The 25,904-nt window shown below is 48.0% G+C and overlaps 1 protein-coding gene across 1 annotated transcript in view; it reads left to right on the forward strand.

Moving 5' to 3' along the window:
• Positions 1-14,514: 14,514 nt before the first annotated feature.
• The window catches only part of CAPN2 (calpain 2), a 61,445-nt gene continuing 50,055 nt past the window's right edge, over positions 14,515-25,904 (forward strand). The window contains exons 1-2 of the mRNA XM_012459749.2: positions 14,515-14,848; positions 19,690-19,759. Of these exons, the coding sequence (XP_012315172.2) occupies positions 14,612-14,848; positions 19,690-19,759 (307 nt within the window). The 5' untranslated portion in view covers positions 14,515-14,611. The remainder of the gene's footprint in view (positions 14,849-19,689; positions 19,760-25,904) is intronic.

A 25,904-nucleotide genomic window follows, 5' to 3' on the forward strand; every position in this document is an offset into this window, starting at 1 on the left:
CTGGTGGATAGTAAATCTCAGGGCCTCAAAGCTCTCAATTCAGGGACCCCTTTAGCGGGACACAGGGCCCAAGGAGCATTTCCCTCGCCGTAAATCAATGATTCGGACATCAAAGATCCAACGAGTTTTGCCTGGGAACGCTTTGTGCCTTTGACCCTTCTTTCAATACACCTTTACTAAGCACCCACCAGGTGCCAGGCACTATGCGGGATCACAAAGGTGAACAAGAAAGACACGGTCTCTCTGTTTCCAAAACGACGGGCCAGCAGGGAATTGGACACATAAATATTTGTAACACCAGATGATACACGCTCTCACAGAAGTTACATAACGACAGCTCTAATTATTCACTATTGTGTTTTCCATTTCTATTCAAGTCCACATCCCAGAATACATGTTAGAGAGCACTTATGTCTTGACATGACTTGCATTTTTGAGCAGTCCATGGACTTCTTGGGTGGAAAGAAATTCCTCTAAGACACTCCCTTCCTAGAATGAGTCAGGAAGCCGGGGTCTCCCCAGCATAGCCGGGTCAAAGGCAGGGTGATGGGGGCTCCGGACACACCCAGCATCCAGGCAGATGGAGCAGAGCCCGCAGAGCTGGCGGCAGGATGGGACCTCTCCTGAGAGTCTGGAAGCCCCAGCTGGCTCTGCCCCTCCCTAGGGCTGCGGGTCCCTCTCTTCTCCGGCCTCAGCTTTGTGGCTGCCTCGGTTAAACTGGACAGAGGAGACAGCCCTACCCTCCTCTCCATCTCTGAGCCTGTGCTCTTGTGAGTCTCATTCTTGCCATTAAGAATTGAAGAATCGGCCCTGGGCACAGTGACTCATGCTTGTAATCCCAGCACTTTGGAAGGCCGAGGTGGGCGGACCATGAGGTCAGTTCAAGACCAGCCTGTCTAATATGGTGAAACCTCGTTTCTACTAAAAACTACAAAACTAGAAATAAATAAATAAATAAAATACAAAAATTGGCCACGCATGTTGGCACACACCTGTAGTCCCAGCTACTCAGGAGGCTGAGGCAGGAGAATCTCTTGAACCCGGGAGGCAGAGGTTATAGTGAGCTGAGATCACAGCACTGCACTCCAGCCTAGGTGGCGACAGAGAGTCCGTCTCAAAAAAAAAAAAAAGAAGAATCTTTGTGCTCTGAGTCAGAAGCTATGTGGCCACTTCACTAAAATGTGACTCACACAAACTCAGCCCTGAGGCCCCTTTCATGACATTCCCTTATTTGGTCCCAGGCAGCATTTCCATATTCCCTCTGGGGAGCTGATGGGCAGAGCCTCTCTGTGGGCGGAGGAGCTCAGGTGCCAGACACTCGGACTCTGATGGCTCTCTGACTGGCTCATCCTCAGAGAGACTAATGCAAAGGAACAAATTTCCAGAATGTTCAACTATGTGGAGAATACCGAAAAAAAAAAAGAAAGCTAAGAAAAATATTTTTTAAAGAAAGAAGGCCAGGTGCAGTGGTTCACACCTATAATCCCAGCACTTTGGGACGCGGAGGCAGGAGGATGACCTGAGGTCAGGATTTCAAGACCAGCTTGACAAACATGGTGAGTCAATACTAAAAATACAAATATTAGCCAGGTATGGTGGTACACGCCTGTAATCCCAGCTACTCAGGAGGTTGAGGCAGGAGAATTACTTGACCCCAGGAGGTGGAGGTTGCAAGGAACTGAGATTTCATCACTGCACTCCAGCCTGGGCAACAGACTCCATCTCAAAGAAAAGGAAGGAAGGATAGACGGAGGCTCACGCCTGTAATCCCAGCACTTTGGTAGGCACAAGTGGGTGGATCATTTGAGGTCAGGAGTTCAAGACCAGCCTGGCCAACATGGTAAAACCCTGTCTCTACTAAAAATACAAAACTTAGCTGAGCAGTAGTGGTGCGTGCCTATAATCCCAGCTACTCCGGATGCTAAGGCAGGAGAATTGCTTGAGTCTGGGAGGTGGTGGTTGCAGTGAGCCAAGATCACACCACTGCACAGAGTGAGACCCTGTCTAAAAAAAAGAAGAAAGAAAGAAAGAAAGAAAAATAAACTAAACTATATGGAGAATGACTTGGACACCATCAAACTTCCACTAGCTGTCCCTGAAAGCCAAAATTAATATGCTAAAAAATGACTATCTCTAAGTCCATAGAAAAGCCTCCTCTGTATATATATCAAGAAGAGAACAAAACAGGGCAGATAGGACATCACCCGCCTCCCAGAGGGAGAAGCAGCCTCGGCCAGTGGAAGTGTCCTGGTTATAGTCCCCAAGCACTATTACATTTACAAGTGGCCCCTGTGATTGGAAGTTAGAAGCATAGGAGTTTTGACCTAGGTAGGTTTTGAGGGGAAAAAAGCCACAAAGGTACAAACGGAGGAAGGGGAGGAAGGAGCTGGTGAAGGAGATTGAGAAAGAACAGCCAGGAAGGTGGAGGAAAACCCGTCCTGACGGGGAGGTGTCCATGGAGGCGGAGGGAAGAAGTAAGGGAATGGCAGCAGTGGCAGCTGTGGACACAGAGGGAAGAGCTGAGGTGTCCTTGAATTTCAAATCAAGGAAGTCATCAAGGCCTGTGGCCATTGCACTTCGCATTGAGCTGACAGTTAGGGCTCAGAATGTTCAAAACCCCATTCGCTCTGCAAACCACATTGCCCCTGTCTAGGACGGAGGTTCCCAAAAGCAGTTTTGCATTCAAATGCCGACTCCACTACCCACTGGCTATGTAACCCTGGGCGAGTCATTGAATAGCTTAGTGCCTCAGTTTGCTCATCTGTAAATATGGAAACAATGGCAAGATCTAGCTCAAAGAGTTATTCTAAGGATTAAATGAGTAAATATGTGCAAAGCATTTGATTTTTTTTTTTTTCGAGATGGGGGTCTCCCTATGTTGCCCAGGCTGGTCTCAAACTCCCAGGTTCAAGTAACCCTCTCACCTCTGCCTCCCAATGTGCTGTGCCCTGCCACGCGCAAAGCACCTGAGATGAGGACACGTTCTCTCCGGATTGCTCCAGCCAATAACAGCACAGTAGAGGTACTGGGCTGGCCATTACTGCCCAACACTGACCTCTATTGGCCCAGCTTTGTCCCAGAATCCCCACTGGATTGGCCAAGGCTTTCTCAGAGTGGCACTGCAGTCTAAGGATCCTCCTACCACACTGCCTTTCCGTCCCCCTCTCTTTTCATAGGTGTAAGGCTTATGTTATGATCTGAAGGCTTTTCCGGCCTCCTCCTGTTCTCTCTCCCCTTTAGTTACATAGGACTTACCCCCAGTAAGTCTCTTGAACTTCCAACTTTGTTTTGACATTTGCCTCCCAGAGGACTCAAGTTGACACACTTGGTTAAACAGAATTCTCTGCTACAGGACTTGTGAGAGCCTTTAATAGTAAAATATACACATTATAACTCATCAAGAGGGAAACGGTGTAAAGCAAATCCCAAATTCATTTGATCACTAAAAACCACACACTCACATCCACATACACCACAGACCCTCTCGTGAATATCTCATGAAACATGTTTTGCTGGGTAACATTTGTTAAACATTGAACTAGGCCAGCCGCAGTGCCCCATGCCTGTAATCCCAGCACTTTGGGAGGAGGAGGCAGGCAGATCACTTGAGGTCAGGAGTTTGAGACCAGCCTGGCCAACATGGCGAAACCCCATCTCTACTAAAAATACAAAAAGTAGCAGAGCATGGTGGTGCAGGCCTATAGTCCTGGCTGCTCAGGAGGCTGAGACACAAGAATCACTTAAATCCAGTGGGTGGAGTTTGCAGTGAGCCAAGATCACACCACTGCACTCCAGCCTGGGCAGCAGAGCAAGACTCCATCTCAAAAAAACACCAAAAAACATTGACCCCTAAAGTTCCTAAAATTTCATATGAATCTCAAAGTATGAAACACCTCAGGCACCTAGGGCCTTATTCTACAGAAGGGAAGCCCAAAGGCTCATTTGAATTGTGTTAGCAACTCAAGCTATATTTATAAGTCTCCTCTCATCTGAAGAGACCAAGACCCTTGTCTCAGATCCACAGCTGAGGTCTTAGCTCACCACTGCATCATGGTCAGTTTGACACAAGGATGGAAAACGAAGGGGGCACAGCTGAGGGAAGGGAAATGAGAAGGTACCTGAAATCTAGGCCCTGCAGTAAGTTGGGCCACAGCAATAATGAGATGTCACTGGGCTCAGCCCTGTGCCTGGAAGGAGGGAGGCAGTCAGGAATATCAACTAGAAAATAGTTCCTGATCCCAGGGAAAATACACCATTGCATTGAGTGGAAACACAGAAACACATCTAGACTGTCATAAAACAAATGTAACTGAGGCAGGGGAAATGTGGAGTTGGGTGGCTGTCACATGTCACCAAGCAGAATGGGTAGTTGGCTGCCCCAGCCCCCTCCTGGCCCTTACTGTTCCAGCACCCTGGCCCACCAGCCCCTTCTCAGCAACTCCCATACTCCCTAGTTCATCCACTGAAGGACTAATGGCTAACTCAGTGGAGACTTCCTGCCCCTGGGCCAATACCAGCTTCCCTTTTGGTGGGCCCATGTCAGGGCTACAGTGGTTTGGAATACTTGCACTATCACTCCCTGTTAACAACCCGTCCATGGGTTGACTGAGAAACGAAATGGAATTGGGCAAAGTAACAAAACAAAGAGGCGAGATAGAGCCAAATGTCTCCTATGGTTACCTAAATCACAGTTTAGACAAGCCCTGGTGATTCTTGCACGTAGAGAATCACCACTGAACCGAACTGGGGAAACTGGTGTCTGCCCCAGCGGATGTGTTAGGGAAATGACATGCTGACCACCATGACTACGTCCTTGGAAGACTGAGTGGCAGAGTGCTATTTTGGCTTTCTTACCACGTCAGCTCGGGGGTATATCTGGGCAGTTCTAGAATTTCTACGTGGGAGGGACTTAAGGATAAAAAAATGTGGATGGTAGATGGAGTTCGGGCAAGGGATTGGAGGCTTGTCTTGTAGCTGTTTTTGCTTAGTAAGCTCCCTGTTCTGGCTTCGAGACATATTTATGAGGGGGCTTGCTGATGGGACTTATGGATGGGGCCAACTCCTATCCGAGAACCCTGTGGTGCTGACATTTGAGGTGATCACTTCCCATGGAGTGGAGGAAAGCACACTTCTCTGTATTTGTTCCCTACATCAGGAAGCATGAAGACAGGATTTGCTGCCACATGTCAAGTACTCACGTGCCTTTAGAAGAAGGGTGCCACCGCTGATGATGACAATGATAGCATCTAAGGTTTTATAGTTCCCCAAATAATTTTACATACCTTGTGATTTGACACTTATTAACAACCCTGTGAACTATGCAAAGTAGATATTAGTTCCACATTTAAAGAGATGAGAGAATGGACAGTTAGTATTATTTTGAAAATCGACAGGCCCTGGCTGGGCGCAATGGCTCACGCCTGTAATCCCAGCACTTTGGGAGGCAGAGGCGGGTGGATCACGAGATCAGAAGATCAAGACCATCCTGGCTAACACGGTGAAAACCCGTCTCTACTAAAACACACAAAAAAATTAACCAGGCGTGATGGTGGGTGCCTGTAGTCCCAGTTACTCAGGAGGCTAAGGTAGGAGAATCGCTTGAACCCGGGAGGTGGAGGTTATGGTGAGCTGAGATTGCGCCACTGCACTCCAGCCTCCAGCCTGGGCGACAGAGCCAAACACCATCTCAAAAAAAAAAGAAAAGAAAATTGCCAGACCCCACACATGTAAGACTTCATGTATTACTGGTAAAGTTATTATTAGGGAACCCCAGCTATGAACACCCCTCTAGGAGATAGCACTGGTGGGTGAGGGGCAGCAGCTCCAGCCCCCTGGCAAGGGCAGGATGTAATACCCCAAGCTCCAGCCGAGTGGTAAAAGAGAAAGGGGCTTGGAAAATTGTCTGGGCTGCCGGATTTCTTTCCGGAGTTTCCCTCTCTCCTGCTGTCAGCACCTCCCATCTTTTGCAACACCAGGGAGCAGCCTTTCCATCTCCTCTTCAGCTCTTGGAATCCCTCCAGAAGCCCCCTCCCTGCTGAGTGGCGTCTAACAGGCCTGTCCAATACCCATGCTACAGCTATAAGGACAGAATAAACCCTGCAGCTGCCTGTTCAGAAGAGAAAGAAATCTCTTTTCAAATGACACTGTTTTTTGCAGCCCTGTGGAATTCATATTCTCTCTGATCTCCTTTGGATTCAGATCACGGACCTGAAAGAAGGAGGGGAAGAAAACTGGGGCTTTTCCTCAGCCTCAGCCTGCTGTTCCCTCTGCCCTTTTACACTGGGCATGGACAGACCCCAGGGGACCGTGGTCTAGCTGTCAGCAGCCAGGCTGGCTCCACAACATAACATGTCAGCTGCTCCACCAGGCCTCCGTTTTCTCATCCATAAAATGAAGAGATAAGCTCTCCCTTGACTGGCTTTGACGATTAAGTGCACAAATATGTGTAAAGCATGGAGACTGACACATGTAGGTGCAAAATTAAAAAGGAAGCTTTGGGAGCCGGGCGTGGTGGCTCACGCCTGTAATCCCAGCACTTTGGGAGGCCGAGGCAGGCAGATCACGAGGTCAAGAGATCAAGACCATCGTGGCTAACACGGTGAAACCTCATCTCTACTAAAAATATAAAAAACTAGCCAGGTGTGGTGGCACACGCCTGTAGTTACAGCTACTCGGGAGCCTGAGGCAGGAGAATCACTTGAACCCGGGAAGCAGATGTTGCAGTGAGCCAAGATCACGCCACTGCACTCCAGCCTGGGCAACTGAACAAGACTCCATCTCAAAAATAAATAAATAAATACAAAAATTAGCCAGACATGGCAGCATGTGCCTGTAATCCCAGCTAATCAAGAGTCTGAGGCAGGAGAATTGCTTGCACCTGGGAGGCGGAGGTTGCAGTGAGCCGAGATCATGCCACTGCACTTCAACCTGGGCGACAGAGCAAGACTCCACTGCAAAATATATATATATATATATCTCCACACACACACACACACACACACACACACACATACATACACACATACACACACACACACATATATATATATATATCTCCAAAACCTTCAGATTGTGCCTCTGATACATCTCAAACATCCAGGGGCAGGGAGAAAATAATCTAGAGAAAAATGCTACTGAAAAAGATTCCATTGCCATGGTGTCTGAGACACACACATTCTCATTTTCTTATTCTCTGTTTCTCTCACTTACTCGCAAGGTCTGTGGCCCAGACCCAGGCGTTTTGGATAATCCCAGCTGTTTCTGACTCACCACCACCCTCAGGGCTGGCTGACTCACTCCAGGAAGGTTTTCCACTGTGAAGTGTGTGTGTCCCTGTGTTCCAGTGAAAGGCATTGTGTAGTCAGAGAGGAGACTTCGCTGGGTCTGGTGAGATAGCATAGTGTGAAAAGCTTTGGGAAGTAGAAAAAGCAACATTTACTCAGGTTTAAAAACTGGACTTTCTTCAAGTGGTTGCAGAATGTAGTCATGTGTGTGTTTGCAAATAAATCTGGGTGGCACAGGACAGCCTAAAACCCTTTGTAAGCAGAGCCCTGTGTGCACAGCAATCCCTAGAAGGCTGGCAAGGGGAGCTGCCAGGGCTGCACCGAATAGGGTGTTGTCTAGCTGGGGAAGAAGTTCAGGGTGAGCCAGGAGGCTGTTCTGTCCCCAGGCTGCAGGAAGCTTCTCATTTGACTGGAATGATAGGCCTGATCTGCCCATTTGTTGCTAAAATGACTTGGGAGGGAAACAACCTCCACCTGCCTGGGAGGAATCACTTCCTCCAGAGATGAGCTGTCTATGAGATCAGCAAGAGGAGAAGCCTGAGCTCTGCCCCACTGGGCAGGCGGACAAGGTTTCTCCCAAGAGCCTCGAGCCCAGAAGAAATCAGGGTGGGGCCAATGGAAATCAGACAGTGGAACAAATGAACAGCTTACGGGACAGGGCTGTCTCTTTCCTCTGTTTTCAATTGTGATGGTTTCGTAAAACCCTTGCACCAGAAACCCATGAGCTACAAATGAATGCCTGTGTCCCCATCCCTGGACTCAGAATTAAGAGTGCCAACCATTACACAATGGAACCTGTGTCCCCATCTTATTCAAGAGTACAGAAAGCAAAGCCTGGTGGTGGGCAGTAGTACCTGCCCATCAGGCAGCATGCCCAGACTTGCAAACCAGAGACAGAGGATGTCAAATAAAAACAAAACTGTGAGAGGCTGAGGCAGGAGAATCACTTAAACCCAGGAGGTAGAGGTTGCAGTGAGCTGAGATCGCACCATTGCATTCCAGCCTGGGTGACAAAAGTGAAAATCCATCTCAAAAAAAAAAAAAAAAGTCCAGACTTTGATAAAGGGACACGTTGATAGAAAGAAAGACCATTGCAGGTTGGGTGTGGTGGCTCACACCTATAATCCCAGCACTTTGGGAGGCCAAGACAGGTGGATCACCTGAGGTTAGGAGTTCGAGATCAGCCTGACCAACATGATGAAACCCTGTCTCTACTAAAAATACAAATTAGCTGGGCATGGCAGCTGGTGCCTGTAATCCCAGATACTCAGGAGACTGAGGCAGGAGAATTGCTTGCACCTGGGAGGCGGAGGTTGCAGTAAGCAGAGATCATGCCACTGCACTCCAGACTGGGCAACAAGAGCAAAACTGTCGAAAGGAAGGAAGGAAAGAGGGAAAGAAGGAAGGGAGGGAGAGAGAGAGAGAGAAAGAGAGAGAGACTATTCCAATGTGGAGAATCTGCAAGCAGCTCAAAATCAAACAGAAAAAGGTTCTTCTTTTCTAGGGTAAAGGAGGGGCAGGTGGAGACAAGCAGACTCTGGAGGGGAAGCTGGACAAACAAGGGGAAATGACCAGTGGGGGCTGACAGGAAAAGGGTCTCGCTGTGTTCAGCCGATTCCCGGGAGAAGCTGGGCAGGGAGGTGACGTGGGGGGAACACTCTACTTTTTTGTGCTTGCTCAGGCTTGGGGGCAAGCAGAGTTTCAGGAATCTGTAGAAAAGAGAGAAGTCTGACCAAAGTTTTGTCAAGCAAAGAGAGTAAGTAATGGGCGACTGTGGCCACCTGGTCAGGGACAAGAATAGATGGGGGCAGAGGAATAATAGTGACAAAAATACTGTTTTTTAAGGAAAGGTAAAATCATGGCTCTCATATTGATATAAAATAAACACATTTTAAAGATTCCATTTGACTTGATTAAACGAGGCAACGTGGTGGATGTTATAACTGGTTCAAAGGAGAAGCTAAAGCAGCACGAGTGACATGAGGTGAAGAGTATTGAAACCGAGGCTGCAGCTAGACAAAACATAGCCGTCCCCACAGGGGGAATGTAGTGCTTCTACCGGACAGAATTCACTGGCATATCTATAGGAAAAATTATTTTGCATTACTACAGTTATCTAGGTACAAAATAACTCAAAAACAATGAATGGGGCCTGTGCAGTGGCTCATGCCTATAATCCCAGCATTTTGGGAGGCCGAGGTGGGCAGATCACCTGGGGTCAGGAATTCGAGACCAGCCTGGCCAACACAGTGAAACCCCATCTCTACCAAAAATATAAAAACTTAGCCGAGTGTGGTGGTGGGCGCCTGTAATCCCAGCTACTTAGGAGGCTGAGGCTGGGTTCTACCCTTGAACCCAGGAGGTAGAGATTGCAGTGAACCGAGATGGTGTCACTGCACTCCAGCCTAGGCAACAGGGTGAGACTCTGTCTCAAAAAACAATGAAAGGCTAGACCCAGGTCTTCTGGAAGGAGATGTTCTAAACCAGGGTTTCTCAGCCTCCGCATGACTGCTATCTTGGACTAGATCATCTTTTGGGTAGAGAATGTAAACCAAAAGTAAAATTCTAAGACCCCCACAACCATCTAAATGAATTGTTCCTTCTCAGCCGGGGCTCTTAAAATTTTATGCAGAAAGACTGGTTCAGGCCATGAAGGAAAGCAGGGGTGGGCATGCCTCATTATACTTCTCTGGCCAGAACATCAACGCAGACTTTAGGTCTGATAAGAAACATTTTATGGCCTGTTCACTCTGACACCTGCTAACTGAAAGTTTCATCTATGTGATAAAACTTTTGTCTCCGCAACATCTTATCGCAATCCAAACATTCCTTTCTATTGATCCCGGGCCTTTAGACAAACTCAGCGAATTGTCAACCAGAAAATGTTTAAATATTTACCTATATCCTGGAAGCCTCCCCCACTCCCCCACCGCTGCCCACTTTGAGTTGTCCTGCCTTTCTGGACCAAACCAGTGTATTTCTTAATGTATTTGATGGATGACTCTTGCCTCCCTAACATGTATAAAACCAAGCTGCACCCCAACCACTTTGGGCACATGTCCTCAGAACTACCTGAGCTGTATCACAGGTGTGCATCGTCAACCATGGTGAACTAAACTTCCTAAATTAACTGAGACCTAGGCTGGGCGAGGTGGCTCACACCTGTAATCCCAGCACTTTGGGAGGCCAAGTCAGGTGGATCACCTGAGGTCCAGAGTTTGAGACGAGCCCAACCAACACAGAGAAACCTTATATCTACTAAAAATACAAAAAAAAATTAGCCAGGTGTAGGGGCACATGCCTATAATCCCAGCTAGTCGGGAGGCTGAGGCAGAAGAAACACTTGAACTCGGGAGGCAGAGGTTGCAGTTAGCTGAGATGGTGCCACTGCACTCCAGCCTGGGCAACAGAGCAAGACTCTGTCGCAAAAAAAAAAAAAAAAATATATATATATATATATATATATATATCTGAGACCTTTTTCAGATTTTCTGGGTTCACAAGAGCTTTCCTGAACATTGTAATGTTTAGCAGAATCCCTGGCTTCTACTTAGAAAAAGCCAGTAGCACCTCATCTCCTAGCTGTAACAATAAAAACTATCTCCAGACATTCCCAAATGTCTCCTGGGGTGGGATAGGGGACGAAACTGTCCCCAGCTGAGAACCACTGCTGTAAACCATGCACGGTTCTTCCCTACTACTGTAGAGGAGAGGAGGTAGTTTCTTCCCATCTGTGCTTCTTGGCACGCACCCACGTCTGCGTGTGTGCTGAGAATCACACCCTATCTCCACAACAGAGTGGTCACAGCAGCCAACACAGGCACTATTCTAAACGCTCTCCCAATATTAACCCAACTAATCCTCCCAGTTAAATGAGTTTCAGATAAACAATGAATCATATTTAGTATAAATATGTATGCCCATGCAATCTTTGGGGCCTACATATACTTTAAAAGTATCTGTTGTTGGGAGAGATCCAAGATGGCTGATGACTAGCAGCTCGGGCACGTACCTCCCAGTGAAAGCGCAAAGAACGAGAGGACGCCACACTTTCAGACGAATATTTGTTGCTCACGGACCAGGAGATTCCCAGTGGAGGAGCCCCACGGGTCGCCAGGGCGACTCTTGTGGCCGGCGTGGTGGTTTTGCTGGTGCCTTAGCACGCCAGTTCTTGGTGCAGAGTCCGGAGATTCCCGGGCAGAAAAGCACCATCAATCTTAACACCACTGTTTTGGCCGGCTCAGTGGATTGCTCAGATCTCGGCGCAGGGAATCAACAAGTTGGACGTCAGAGACCCAGTTAGAAAGCCGGTAATTATAAAGACGACAGACGGACAAATATATAATGAAGGGAAGAAACCAGCGTAAAAAGGTAGAGAATACTCAAAATCAGAATGCCTCTCCCTCTACAGGGGATTGCAATTCCTCATCAGTAACGGAACAAGGCTTAATAGATGACACGTGTGTTCCAATAACAGAAGCAGGTTTCAAAACGTGGGTGATAAGAAACTTCTGTGAATTAAAAGAACTTGTTCTAACCCAATGCAAAGAAACTAAGAACCTTGAAAAAAGGTTTGACGAACTGTTAACGAGAATAGACAATTTAGAGAAGAATATAAGTGAATTGATGGAGCTGAAAAACACAACACGAGAACTTTGCGAAGCATGCACAAGTTTAAACAGTCGAATTGATCAAGCAGAAGGAAGGATATCAGAAGTCGAGGACCAGCTCAGTGAAATGAAACGAGAAGACAAGAATGCAGAAAAAATGAGGAAAAGGAATGAACAAAGTCTCCAGGAAATATGGGACTATGTGAAAAGACCTAATTTACGTTTGATAGGTGTACCTGAATGTGATGAAGAGAATGAATCCAAGTTGGAAAATACTCTTCAGGATATCATTCAGGAAAATTTTCCCAACCTGGCAAGGCAGGGTAATATTCAACTCCAGGTAATACAGAGAACACCACAAAGATATTCTTCAAGAAGACCAACCCCAAGGCACATAATTGCCAGATTTATTAGGGTTGAAATGAAGGAGAAAATACTAAGGGCAGCCAGAGAGAAAGGTCAGGTTACCCATAAAGGGAAACCTATCAGACTTACAGCAGATCTCTCAGCAGAAACCCTACAAGCCAGAAAAGAGTGGGGACCAATATTTAACATCCTTAAAGAAAAGAACTTTCAACCCAGAATTTCCTATCCAGCCAAACTAAACTTTATGAGCGAAGGAAAAATTAAATCTTTTGCGAACAAACAAGTACTTAGAGAGTTCACCACCACCAGGCCTGCTTTACAAGAGCTTCTGAAAGAAGCACTATACATATAAAGGAACAACCAATATCAGCCTTTCCAAAAATATATCAAAAAGCAAAGAACTTTAACACAATAAAAAATTTACATCAACTAATGGGCAAAACAGCCAGCTAGCATCAAACGCCGGTATTAAACCTATATATATTTTAATTGGATAAAAAGCCAAAACCCATCGGTATGCTGCATCCGGGCCCATCTTACATGCAACAATACACAAAGACTCAGAGAGAAGGAGGAAGATTTACCAATCAAACAGAGGGCAAAAATAAACTAATAAACAAAAAGCAGGAGATGCAATTCTCGCCTCTGATAAAGTAGACTTTAAAGCAACAAAGATCAAAAGAGGCGAGGAATGACATTACATAATGGCAAAAGGATCAATGTAACAAGAAGAGCTAACGATTCTATAGATCAACGAGATAGAAAATTAACAGGGATATTCAGAACTTGAACTCAGACCCGGAACAAGTAAACTTAATAAACATTTGTAGAACTCTCCACTTCAAATACACAAAACATATATTACCACCTCACACCTATTCCAAAGGTGACTATATAATTGGAAGTAAATCACTCCTCAGTAATCGCATAGCATTTCATAGGTTTAAATTAAATATTGGTTGGCTGTTTGTTTGTTATCTTCTTCCCTTATTCCTTCCTGACTACATCATTAAGTATAATTATCAGTATACAAGAGGTTTTCAATACCCATTACTAAATTGCATTCTAGCCTGGGCAAGAAAGCAATACTCCCATTCTCTCTCCCTCTTTCTTTTCCTTCTCCCTCCTCCCCATTCTCTCTCTCTCTTTCACTTCCTTTTTCCTCCTTCCTATTCTCTCTCAAAAAAAAAAAAAGAAAGAAAAGAAATACATGGTCTAGAAAGAGCCTATAATAGTTTTTCCTTTATAAAAAAAAAAAAAAAAAAGTATCTGTTGTTTACCTGAAATTCAAATTAAACATTTGGGAGGGCTGTTGTTTTATTGGCCAAATTTTTTTTTTTTTTTTTTTTTTTTTTATATTGAGTCTGACTCTCTCACCTAGGCTGGAGTGCAGTGGTGCGATCTCAACTCACTGCAACTTCTGCCTCCCGGGTTCAAGCGATTCTCCTGTTTCAGCCTCCCAAGTAACTGGGATTACAGGAGCCCACCACTCACCACCACGTATTTTTAGTAGAGACGGGGTTTCACCATGTTAGCCAGGCTGGTGTCGAACTCCTGACTTCAGGTGATCCGCCCACCTAGTCTTCCCAAAGTGCTGGGATTACAGACGTGAGCCACCGCGCCCGGCCTTACTGGCCAAATCTGACAACCCTATCTGTAATCAAATAAACAGTCAAGCAGTAGTAACTGCAGCATTGTGATTACAGCAGGCCTCAGTGGCTTAGAGTCCCTATTCTGCCTGTGACTGTTGTGCCACATTGGGGACGTCATTTAGCCTCTCCAAGTCTCAATTTTCTCATCTGTAAGATGGGGACTGTATCAGTGCCTCCTTCAGAGTTGCTGGGAGGATTAAATGAGATAATGTATGCAGAGACGGCTTTTGGCTCAAAGTTCGAGTGTAGTTTCCTTGACTTCACTACCTGAACCCCTACTAACTCCCCGGGGGGTGTTTTCTGGACCGCCACAACTACCCTAGCCTCCAGGGTCGCCCAGCCTTCCTCCCCGGGGGCTGGGAGGGTGGCCTCTGGTTCGGGTGGGGGCCCCAGCTTGTGACCCCGCGCGATCCCGGGATTGGTCCGCAGATGGCAGCACCGGCCCCGGGCCGCAGCGGTCCCGTCCCGGCGCTCTGCAGGCCGCGGGCTGGCCTGGTCCCGGGCCGGGCGCCCAGCAGGCCGGGAGAGGCTGAGGCCACACCCCGCGGGCCGGGCCGCTTCCCTCCGGTGAATCATCGCTCGCAGCTGGGGCGTCCGCGGAGTCCGCAGCCGCGCGCAGGACCCTGGCCGCGCCCCAGCCGAGCGCAGCGCGGAGTCGCCCCGACCTTCTTCTGCGCAGTGCGGCCGCCGGGACCGCAGCATGGCGGGGATCGCAGCCAAGCTGGTGAAGGACCGGGAGGCGGCCCAGGGGCTGGGCTCGCACGAGAGGGCCATCAAGTACCTCAACCAGGACTACGAGGCGCTGCGGGACGAGTGCCTGGAGGCCGGGGCGCTCTTCCAGGACCCCTCCTTCCCGGCCATGCCCTCGTCCCTGGGCTTCAAGGAGCTGGGGCCCTACTCCAGCAAGACCCGGGGCATCGAGTGGAAGCGACCCACGGTAGGTAGAAGCGTGCGGCAGGACGCGGGCAGGGCGGGGTGCCGGGCAGGGCGGGGTGCAGCCCGGGTGCTGCAGTGGGGACCCCGCAGGCCCGCGACACCGCCGCGCCGCCCGAGCCCGGGACTCCGTTCGAGCGTGGGGCGGACACCGGGGCCTGCCCTCTCTTCCACGCACCGGGCTTTCCTGGGCGGGTCGGAGCGAATCACTGTCCTCAAACTCCACTAGCAGGCCCGCCAGGTGAGCCGCTTTAGGACTTCAAAAAAACTCAGAGTGGCACAGGAGGCTGGGGTGAAACTGATTGGACTCTAGTTGGAGCTGGAAGGGGAGGAGAATCGGGTCTGCAGGGAAGGGATGGTGAGAGGCAACATCTACCAGAGAAAGTCTGTCCCTAACCCGGGTTCTGTCTGTTCATGGAAGGGGACAGGCCACAGCCTGGTAATTTTGTGACTAAGGATAGTCTCATGCAGCCCTGAGGTTACATTTATTTTTCCAAAGGACCAGGGAAACCTCCCCATAACCCTGATACTGATAATTAACCCAGGACACGGAGGTGCTCCAAGGAGCCAGTGTCTCATGATTTCCCTGGCGGGAATCCTCCAGGAGGCCTCCAGGCCCCCTTATCCCGCCCCGCTAGGGTCTCTGTCCTCCCTTCCCTGGGACACCTTCTGCTCCCCAATCTATTCGTCCATTCCGTTTCCCGGACAACCCCAGTGGCTCTTCCTCCTGTGAGACACTTCCCCAGGCTTCTCCCACCACGCCTAGGGAAGCCTGCAGGGAAGTCCAACTTCTAGATTCCTGTTATGAGAACAAGTCTTCCAGCTCTGCTTCCACACCTGGCAGCCTCACAGGTCACCTTGTTACCCTAAATCCAGCCCATTGGTAGTGAGGGCTGCAGCAAGCACCCTAGCCCAGGCTCGGAGCACTTGGGTTCTTTCTTCTTCTTGCTAACCTGCTAGGTGACCTTGAGGGAGTCATTTAACCTCTCCGTGCCTCCACATCTTCATCTAAAAGAAATCACTCTGCCTAGATATTTTCTCTCTTCTGTGGCCCCCCAGGCCCGGCCATCCTGGCTTCCTTTCAGTCTCTCAAAGGGCCAGTTCTTTCCTGCATGAGGCCCTCTCACCAGCAAGGCATGATCCTACCTGGGTTTCTGGAGTGTGGCTCACTCTCATTCTTTCTGACTTAGTCACATGTTCTCTTCCCAAAGAGGCCTTTTCTGACCCTTCTTAGCAACCGCCTTCCCCCTTGGATATTCTCTCTCACCCCATGCATTTCCTTCCCAGCATTGTCACACTTGAGAAATATAATCACATGTATTTGTTCTTCCTACTGAACTGCAGGGATCATATGCACATTATTTACCAGTATAGCCGCAGTGCCTAGCACATAAGCATGCCTTTCACAGTATTCATTCATTCATTCATTTGCTCATTCATTCCACAGCATTGATTGAGCACCTCTTACATGCCAGGCACTGTCCTGAGAGCTCAGGAGATACGTCGCTGAACACAAAAGAAGTGACTGTAGAATGAGTGGATGCAGGATTGTAATGAGCCTCAAATGAAATTATGGTTGTGAAAGCGATACGCTGACTCAACACAGTGTCTTACGACTCTAATCCCAGCACTATGGGAGGCCAAAGTGGGAGGATCGTTTGAACCAGGAGTCCAAGACCAGCCTGGGCAACATAGTAAGACTTGTCTCTATAAAAAAGTTAAAAAAAAAAAAAAAAAGTGAGACACAAACCAAGAGAATGTGTTCACTTTATATTTGCATGGCACTTTACAGTTTACACAGTGAGTTCACACACTTATTCACTTATTCTTTCATTCATTCAATGAGCATTTCTCTAATACCTACTATATGCCAGGCACAATGCATATAGTTCCTGCTGCTGAAGACTTACTTTTGAGGCTAGAGGGGACAGAGACAGGTCCCCCAACAGCTGGAAATGCCTGTGGATTTCCAGATGAGGATATGGAGGTCTAGAGATGATCGAGGGTCACTGCTTAGGGCAGGCTGCACTGCACAACCAAGTGAGGGTGTGACTGTTACTATCCCTATTTGCCAGGTGAAGAAACTGAGGCTTGGGAAGGTTAAACACTTGCCCAGAGTCAGGCTGTGGAGGGCATGGATCCAGGGCTGTGTGTGGTCTGTACATGTTGAGTCCCCTCATGGCTGCACTCCCTGCCTCCGTCCTACCTTCTCAAATGCTGCAGAGGTCAGGCAAGGGGAGCACAATTGTGTCCACTGGATTTGGACATTAGCGAGTCATTGGTGACTTTATCAATTTCAATGGAAAGGTGAGGGCAGAAGCGAGATGGCTGTAGACTCCAGAGTAGCGGAACTGGAAATGAAGAACATGATCAACTCATTTAAGAAGGGCACCTGGGATGAGAGGAGAACCGATAGGTAGAGCAGGACCTGGACTTTGAGAGCCTATTTGTTTTCTTTTTTTTTTTTCATATGAGAACAACTAGAATGTATCATATGTTGAATCACCAGGAGGAAGGGATTAAAGATAAAGGCAGGGTGGGGACAGTGAAACAGGGTCCCTGAGGAAGTGAGAATAAGGGTTTCAGGCAGGGCGGGGGAGCAGGTTAGCCTTGCATCAGGAGCAGCTGCCCTTCCTTGGAGAGGGGATTTCACAACACTGGCAAGAGTGGCTCCAGTGCCTGGAAGGGGGATAAAGCAGGAAGGGCCATGGGCCAAGGGTCCAAGGGCCGTGCAGGGCACAGTGAGGAGAAAGCTGGTGTGATCCGGGTGGCACATCAGATTCTCCCAGCGATCAGTCTGTTAGGAGCAAGGGCAGGTGTTGTGAACCCCTATTTTTCTCCTGAGAACACAAAACCTCTGAGAGGTTTCTCACTTGCTTATCTTCAGCTGGCCGAACTCAGCTTCAAACCCCTATGTACTGTCTCCAAGTTCAGTGATCGTTATCATCAACTTCTTCAACAGTAATAATAATAGATCACATTTATGGAGTGCTTACGGCATGTTTACATCATTATCTCATTTGACACTCAGAACAATCCTCTGTGGTAGGTACTTCATTGTTCCTATTTTGCAGGTGAAAAATCTGAGGCTTCAAAAGATTAAGTAACTTCTCAGGGTCCTAGGAGCTATATAATAAGTGCCAGAGCCAGGATTCAAACCCAGGTTATCAGAATAATGCAGCAAAGTCCAATTCCTCCACCCCTTTCCACTGACTGGTAAATCCCATGTTTAATTTGGGGCCTTACATGCTGTGCACAAGTTTCAGTTTTCTGAAGCATCACTAAGCAGCACTCTGTACTGTGACTTCTCTAGAGAGACTGCTAAGGCACTAGAAAGTTTCTGAAGTATAATGGAAAAACCCTGCTGGGGTAAGTGCCTGGCACACTCAGGATTATCTGTGTGATTCTTTATAATAAACAGACTCCCAGCACCAAGCCCAATCTATTCCATCAGCTAGATAAGAGCTCACTGGCAGGCCTTGGGCCAAGCTGGCTTCCTTTGCCTCAGCATAAGAGGATTCTGATTCTCTCTGCCATTCCCAAAACCGACAGGAGCAGAGAGCGACAAGACAGAGGCATGAAGGGAATGTGCTTTGCAGCCAACAGTGCTCCCGGAAGACCTCTCAAAATCTGAGCCAGGATGAATGGGGGCTACATCCAAGTCTCACATAGGCAAACTTCTGCTTGACAGAGGGGGCATGCCAAGGCCACTGGGTGGAGGCGGGCATGTGCAACCCAAGCAGACATGAGACACAGGAGCGGCTCCTCTAAGTCAAGGTTGCCCGAGCCCAGAGAGGCCTAGATTTGTGCCCCAACTTCCTCTGTGGTTTTTGGGTGGAGCTCTTTAGAATCGAAACACACTCAGGGCTGCTGAAAGGGCTGAGAAGTTTTCAAGGTTGGCTTCCATCAGGCTGCTCCTGACAACGGCCCCTGAGGTTTTAGCACCCTTAGAGGTTTGGTACCAAATCAATTAGAGGCAGGGCAGGAGCAGAAAAAGTTGGCACATTTGATCAGTAAGTTCCAATGCCAGTGCTGTCTATTACTGAGCTATGTTAACTTTGGACACATCACTTCACCTTTTTGAGCTGTTTCCTCCCCTGTAAAAGGAGGATAACACCCATTCCTGAGAGGGCTACATGAGAAAAAGCTTCGAACACGGTCTCTGATATAAGCATGTACAGAATAGATGGATGCTCCAAGTTTCATGGCCCCATGGAAGAATTCAAAGGGGTTTGGTCCCCCCTGCCCTCAAAAGGGTATGTGTTAGGAAGACAGAGTAATACCTAAGTCATAAATTGTAGAGTACAAAGACTCTGGGACTCAGACTTGAAGGGATGAGTGAGGATCCGACTAGGAAGGAGGACTTCACAGAGGAGGCAACGAGCCTCCATATATGCTGCTATATGGAAAAAGAGGAAAGAGTGGGAAAGGAAGGAATTTCATGCAAGCAAAACAACTTGCATGCAGGAACAGAGGAGACAGGGTGCTAGTCTAGCGGAGAGGATGACTCTGGAATGTGGATGGTCTCAACGCCTGGCAGAAAAGGCTGAACTTGCTGCTGCTGTGTGCCCTGGGAAACAGCATGATGAAGGAGGCTCCAGGCAGTCTGGAGTGTGTAGGGTCCAATGCCTGCCCTTCTCAGACAGGACTGCGCACCCATCCATCAGGGCCAGGGAGCTAGGGGCAGAGGACCTCATGGCACAGAGCTCTGACTGTGATGAGACTTTCCCCAGAGGGGACGGGGAGGAAAGAAGGGGTAAGAAGACCCCACTGAGAATGGGGGCATCCTAACTGCAGAAGCACCTGCCTGGTGGGCTAACAGCACTCTGTGGGTCTCATTCTCAGGAGATCTGCGATGACCCCCAATTTATCATTGGAGGAGCCACCCGCACAGACATCTGCCAAGGAGCCCTGGGTAAGTGATGGGTTCAGAGCAAGCAGAGGGGTCTTGGTTATAAGGCTGTGGGTGGAAGAGATGAGGGACAATCTGTGGCTTCTCTCCCTTCCCAGGCAGCTTGGCAATTTCTATTTGCAGAAGCTCTATGGAATTTCTTGGCCCTAGGGGGGCAATGTTTCTACCCTCAGCCCCATGCTGGGGCACACAGATGAGGCCTCCTGTGTCCCCTGCACAGGGCTAGTTGCTGAAGTTACAGAGATACTGCCACTGGGAGGGCCAGGGGGCTTCTGGATGTCAGCCATCCCTTGGTATGCACCTCCTGGAGCCAGTATTACCAGTGGTTCACCAATAGTCTCTGGGCTGAAGACCAGGTGGTAGGACTCCCCCAGGCCAATGACCGCACTGAGACATCAGTTCTCTGAGGTTCAGGGACCAGGGAAAGTGACTCAGTGTGAAGGAAGAAGAAACTCTAATGCTCGCTGCTGAAGGAAGTTAAGGTACCAGGGCATTCTCAGTGTCTGCAAGACAAGCTCACCATGGTATCAAGACAGCGGGAATCGGATTGTTATACAGGCAGTTGTAATGCTCATTTAAATAAAATTAACTGGAGTAGCTGTACTGTCTGAAACCTTGCTTTCTGGAGCCAAGTTCAGGTTTGTTTCTTGTTGAGGGTTTGAACCCACAGGGTTCCCCACCTTTAGTATGAAAACTCCCAAAGCTTCTAGGAAGTCCCAGCGATGGGGCCTGGGGCTGTTATTTCAGATTCTCATAGAATCCGCCCTCAATGTTCTTTTACTCGTAATAAATGTGGGCCTACAGTTACTGGAGCAGATTATTTGCTCTGATAAACCAAAAGTCTGTTTCGTGCCATCAGCCTCAGCCGGCTCCCCAGGCAAGTTCATCAGTAACAAGATCAATCAACTAGAGTTGTACTTCCTGTCCTCATCCACCTAGCAGAGGTTCTGGTACTCCTACAGTGTTAGTACCAGCTGATAGCAGCTAACATTTAATGTGCATATACTATTTGTGAGACGCTGAACCATGCTTGCAAAATCTCTAAGGCCCTGTGATTATTCCCATTTTATAGATGAGGATGGAGAGGTCCTCCTACAGCTGAAGTGGGGGCTGGTACACAAATGCAGTTAGTCTGACCCCAGGGTATGTTTAAATCCTGAGCTAGACTCCCTAGGAGGGGACCTGGAAAATTTTCTAGCCCTGAGGGATGTCAAAGCATCTGTGTGAATCATTAGACAGACTGTGAGGGAGAACGTGACCTGGGCGAGAAAGCTTGTCTGAGCTTAGGCTCTGCAGATTCCTGAGATGCCAGAGTACATTCTTACCTGCAGAAAACACTCCTTTCATTTCTTTTCTTCTTGCCCCCACAAAAGATAGAAGACAGAGGTCCTTGAGCACACAAGGCAGATGCTCCAGGAAAATCTATTCATTAGAGAAAATGAAACTGATGAAAACTGACCAACTCCGGGGGCTTTAGAGAATCGAGAAACAGCCTGGCACAGTGGCTCACACCTGTAATTCAAGCACTTTGGGAGGTCGAGGCAGGCAGATCATCTGAGGTCAGGAGTTCAAGACCAGCCTGGCCAATATGGTAAAACCCCATCTCTACTAATAATACAAAAAAATTAGCTGGGCAGGGTGGCATGCACCTGTAATCCCTGCTACTCAGGAGGCTGAGGCAGGAGAATTGCTTGAATCCAGGAGGCAGGGGTTGCAGTGAGTGGAGATCGCACCACTGCACCCCAGCCTAGGAAACAGGGCAACACTCCATCTCAAAAAAATAAAAAGAGAGAGAGAATACAGAAACAAACCCAGAAACTGTCTAACATCTGCTTCAAAGTTTAATAATAACTTAAGGGTCAAAGTGAAAGCAACGAATACATGATTTAAGTCCTATGTAAATACCACTGGGTCATTTGGAGAGAAGACGGCAAAGCTTAACATTCCTGGGAGAAATTCCTCTCCCAGGGGAATTTTAAACCAGGTGAAATGTAAACCTTGTAAAAATTTATCAGTGCCTAGTCTGTAATTTCTCAGGGGGGTATGTGTGTGTGTGTGATGCAGTATTGGTTATTTTGTTCTTTTGGCCTTTTATTTTGGAGGACTCTAGCTAGATCGCAGTCTGTGAAATGTGGTATACTGTACTCTCACCCTGATTCTGGCATCTGGGCACTGGGTGGTGATAGGCATTGACCATCACCAAATCCCAACAGTCTCACAAGCACCAGGAATGAAGGCCATGGCAGCAACACCCTGCAACATGGCCAGAGATATGAGCCTACACTCAGCTCTGTTGGTAGTAGGGAGACTGGGCGAGTCATTACCTGGAACTTCTATCTGGAACCTCCATCTCTTCCAAAAATGGAGAAGGAAGGAGGGTAAATGACGTGACCTCAAAGACCCCCTAACATGTTGTATTCAGCTATTCTAAAGTCATTCCCTGGTTTCTGACCAGCTATTCCTCATTCCTTGTGCTAGAGGGCTAGAGCACCACAAGATCATCATTTTTCTCTCTCTTTCTCTCTCTCTCTCTTTTTTTTTTTTTTTTTTGTTGTTGTTGTTGCTGTTATTGTTGAGACTGAGTCTTGCTCTGTCACCCAGGCTGGAGTGCAATGGCACAATTTCGGCTCACTGCAGCCTCTGCCTCCCCGGTTCAAGCAATTCTCCTGCCTCAGCCTCCTGAACAGCTGGGACTACAGGCGCGTGCCATCATACCCAGCTAACTTTTTGTATTTTTAGTAGAGACAGGATTGCACCATATTGGCCAGGCTGGAATCGAACTCCTGAACTTGTGATCCACCCTCCTCAGCCTCCCAAAGTGCTGGAATTACAGGCATGAACCACTGCACCCGGTCTCTCTCCCTCTATTTTTTTTTTTTTAAGGCAGGGTCTCACTCTGTTCCCCAGGGCTGGAGTGCAGTGGTAGGATCTTGGCTCACTGCAGCCTCCTGGGCTCGAGTGATCCTCCCACCTCAGCCTTCTGAGTACCTGGGACTACAAACACATGCCACCACACCTGGCTAATTTTTGTATTCTTTGTAGAGACTGGGTCTTACCATGTTTCACAGGCTGGTCTGGAACTTGTGAGCTCAAATGATTCACCCACCTCGGCCTCCCAAAGTGCTTGGATTACAGGTGTGCACTGCACCCAGCCAAGATCATTCTTTTATTACACACATAAAGAGTAATAACAGCACCTGTCACCTACATAACAGTGTGCAATTCATGGAGCATTTTTTCACTGTAGTATGTCATGTACTCATCCCAAATCTAAAGTAAGTATTTTCACCCCACTGTACAGATAAAAACACTGAGGCACAGAGAGGGCAGGGTAAGTATAAAGCCATACAGCTAATAATTGCCAAAGGATTGACCTCTGGTCTGATTGTAAATCCTGCACTCTTCGCAACCCATGCTCCCTCCAACTTGCCATAGTGCTGTGCTGAGGAACCGTTCTCAGCAAAATTCATTTTTTCCACCTGCGCTTTCTACCCTGATCCTTACTCAGTTCACCCAGGGAATTTGGGCAGGTGACATTCTTAGACCTGTGCACCTCCCTGGCCTATTTACTGTGCTGCCCAGCAAGGGTTAATCCATGATCACACACCCTCCTTCTCAGAAGGCTCAGCTTCCAAGCTTTCCCAAAGCCATTCAAACCATGTTTACAGAGCTGCTCTGACCATGAGCCACCTGCATTGCAGAACGTAGTTGTACAAGAATTGACTCAGCCCTTTTGGGGGAAGGGCTGGAGACCCAGCCAGAGCCTCCACTGGCGGGCCCTGCAGCTAAATATGGCTCTGAAATTGTGGGGTAGTAACCACGTACTTACAGGTACTTGCCACTTGAAATGGCTCCCAAGGACCCAGGAAATTCCAAGGCTGAGCTGCTCCTACCTCTGGTGCTTTGCACTGGGTCACCACTGAGCTTTCCCCACAGCCCGCAGAGCTCACATGAAGGCAGCTACCCCAGCCAGGAACGCATAGGTGAGCGTATAGGCCGCTGGCTTCCTGAGGGAGAGCCCAAGGCTGCCAAGCCTGTTGAAACAGCGTACCCAGCCAGGCATGATGGCTCACGCTTGTAATCCCAGCACTTTGGGAGGCCGAGGCAGGCGGATCACCTGAGGTGGAGAGTTCGAGACCAATCAGACCAACGTGGAGAAACCCCATCTCCACTAAAAATATAAAAATTGGTAGGGCATGGTGGCACATACCTGTAATCCCAGCTACTTGGGAGGCTGAGGCAAGAGAATCTCTTGAACCCGGGAGGCGGAAGTTGTGAAGAACCGAGATAGCTTCATTACACTCCAGCCTGGGCAACAAGAGCAAGACTCCATCTAAAAAAAAAAAAAGCACACCCTCATTTCATTGTAATCCAGCAAATGTTCCCCAGGCCCTTCAGAGATGGGTCAATGTGCCTCCTCTTCAAGATGTCACATGGACCCCCAGAACCCACTGGGAGGTGTTTGACTACAGGGTGCCCCACCCCACATTCTAGCTCAGCAGAGGGTGGGGAAGGGGCAAGACCAATGGGAAAGGCAAGCTAGATGGGGACGTTTTCAGTCCTGCTCCTTCTACCACTTATTAGCCACTTATTTGGACCCAACCTCTCTGAGCCTCAGTTTCCTCTTCTGTGAAATGGGATAATGATAAGGAGGCTCCCTTCCCAGGGCTGTGGAGGAAATTGAGATTTATACAAGCAAACACACTTGGCACACTACACTATAGAATCCCAAACCAATTCAAGGGACCAGGATTATTATTACTGATTCCAGTTATGTGAAAAGTCCTTTCACCAAACTGCAGAAGAAAAAGAGGATAGTGGAGGAAGAGAAAAGGCAGAAAAGAAAACAAGTTGGGTTGGAAACCAGATCCTCGTCCTTGAAAAGTTCATATTCTGAGGGTGGAAATGCCAAAACGAGGAGAGACCAACGTGGCCTGTGTTGGGATAACGCACGGATTGAAACTCAGAAGGAGAAGCGTAGGGGGAGTTAATGAACACAAAGGGGTCAAATGTGTATTCTTCAGTTTTAAACATGGAATTTTTAAGTGTTTTAAATAATTTTTTTCTTTCTTTCTTTTTTTTTTTGAGACAGAGTGTTGCTCTGTTGCCCAGACTAGAATGCAGTAGCACAATCATAGCTCACTGCAGCCTCAACCTCCAGGGCTCAAGTGATCCTCCCACCTCAGCCTCCAGAGTAGCCAGGAGTACAGCCATGCGCCACCATACCCGGCTAATTTTTGTGTGTGTCTGTGTGGAGATGGGGTCTCACTATGTTGCCCAGGCTGGTCTCAAACTCCTGGGCTCAAGCAATCTCCCTGCCTTGTCCTCCCAAAGTGCTGGGATTACAGGTGCGAGCCACCACACCTGGCAAATGGTTTTTAAGTTATAAATTTAAAAATGCATTTTTATAATAGGTACCTTTAAAAATGTTAATAGATTTTATTTTTTAGAACAGTTTTAGGTTTATAGAAAAGCTGAGATGACATTACAGGAAGTTCTAGATACCTCACACCCAGTTTCCCCTATTATTAACGTGTTACATTAGTATGGTGCACGTGTTATAATGAATCAGCATTGATGCAGTATTATTAGGGTTTTTTTAATTGCATTTTAGGTTTTGGGGTACATGTGAAGAACATGCAAGATTGTTGTATAGGTACACACATGGCAGTGAGATTTGCTGCCTTCCTCCCCATCACCTATATCTGGCATTTCTCCCCATGCTATCTCTCCCCAACTCCCCACCCCATGCTGTCCCTCCCCTATTTCCCCCTGACAGACCCCAGTGTGTGATGCTCCCCTCCCTGTGTCCATGTGTTCTCATTGTTCAACACCTGCCTATGAGTGAGAACATGCGGTGTTTGATTTTCTGTTCCTGTGTCAGTTTGCTGAGAATGATGGTTTCCAGGTTCATCCATGTTCCTACAAAGGACACGAACTCATCGTTTTTTATGGCTGCATAATATTCCGTGGTGTATATGTGCCACATTTTCCCTGTCCATTCTGCCATCAATGGGCATTTGGGTTGGTTCCAGGTCTTTGCTATTGTAAGCAGTACTGCCATGAACATTCGTGTGCATGTGTCCTTATAGTAGAACGATTTATAATCCTTTGGATATACACCCAGTAATGGGATTGCTGGGTCAAA

Source organism: Aotus nancymaae, unplaced genomic scaffold (genome assembly GCF_030222135.1).
Source record: "Aotus nancymaae isolate 86718 unplaced genomic scaffold, 86718_ANA_hifiasm-v0.15.2.pri h1tg000032l_0, whole genome shotgun sequence".
NCBI classification, from domain to species: domain Eukaryota; kingdom Metazoa; phylum Chordata; class Mammalia; order Primates; family Aotidae; genus Aotus; species Aotus nancymaae.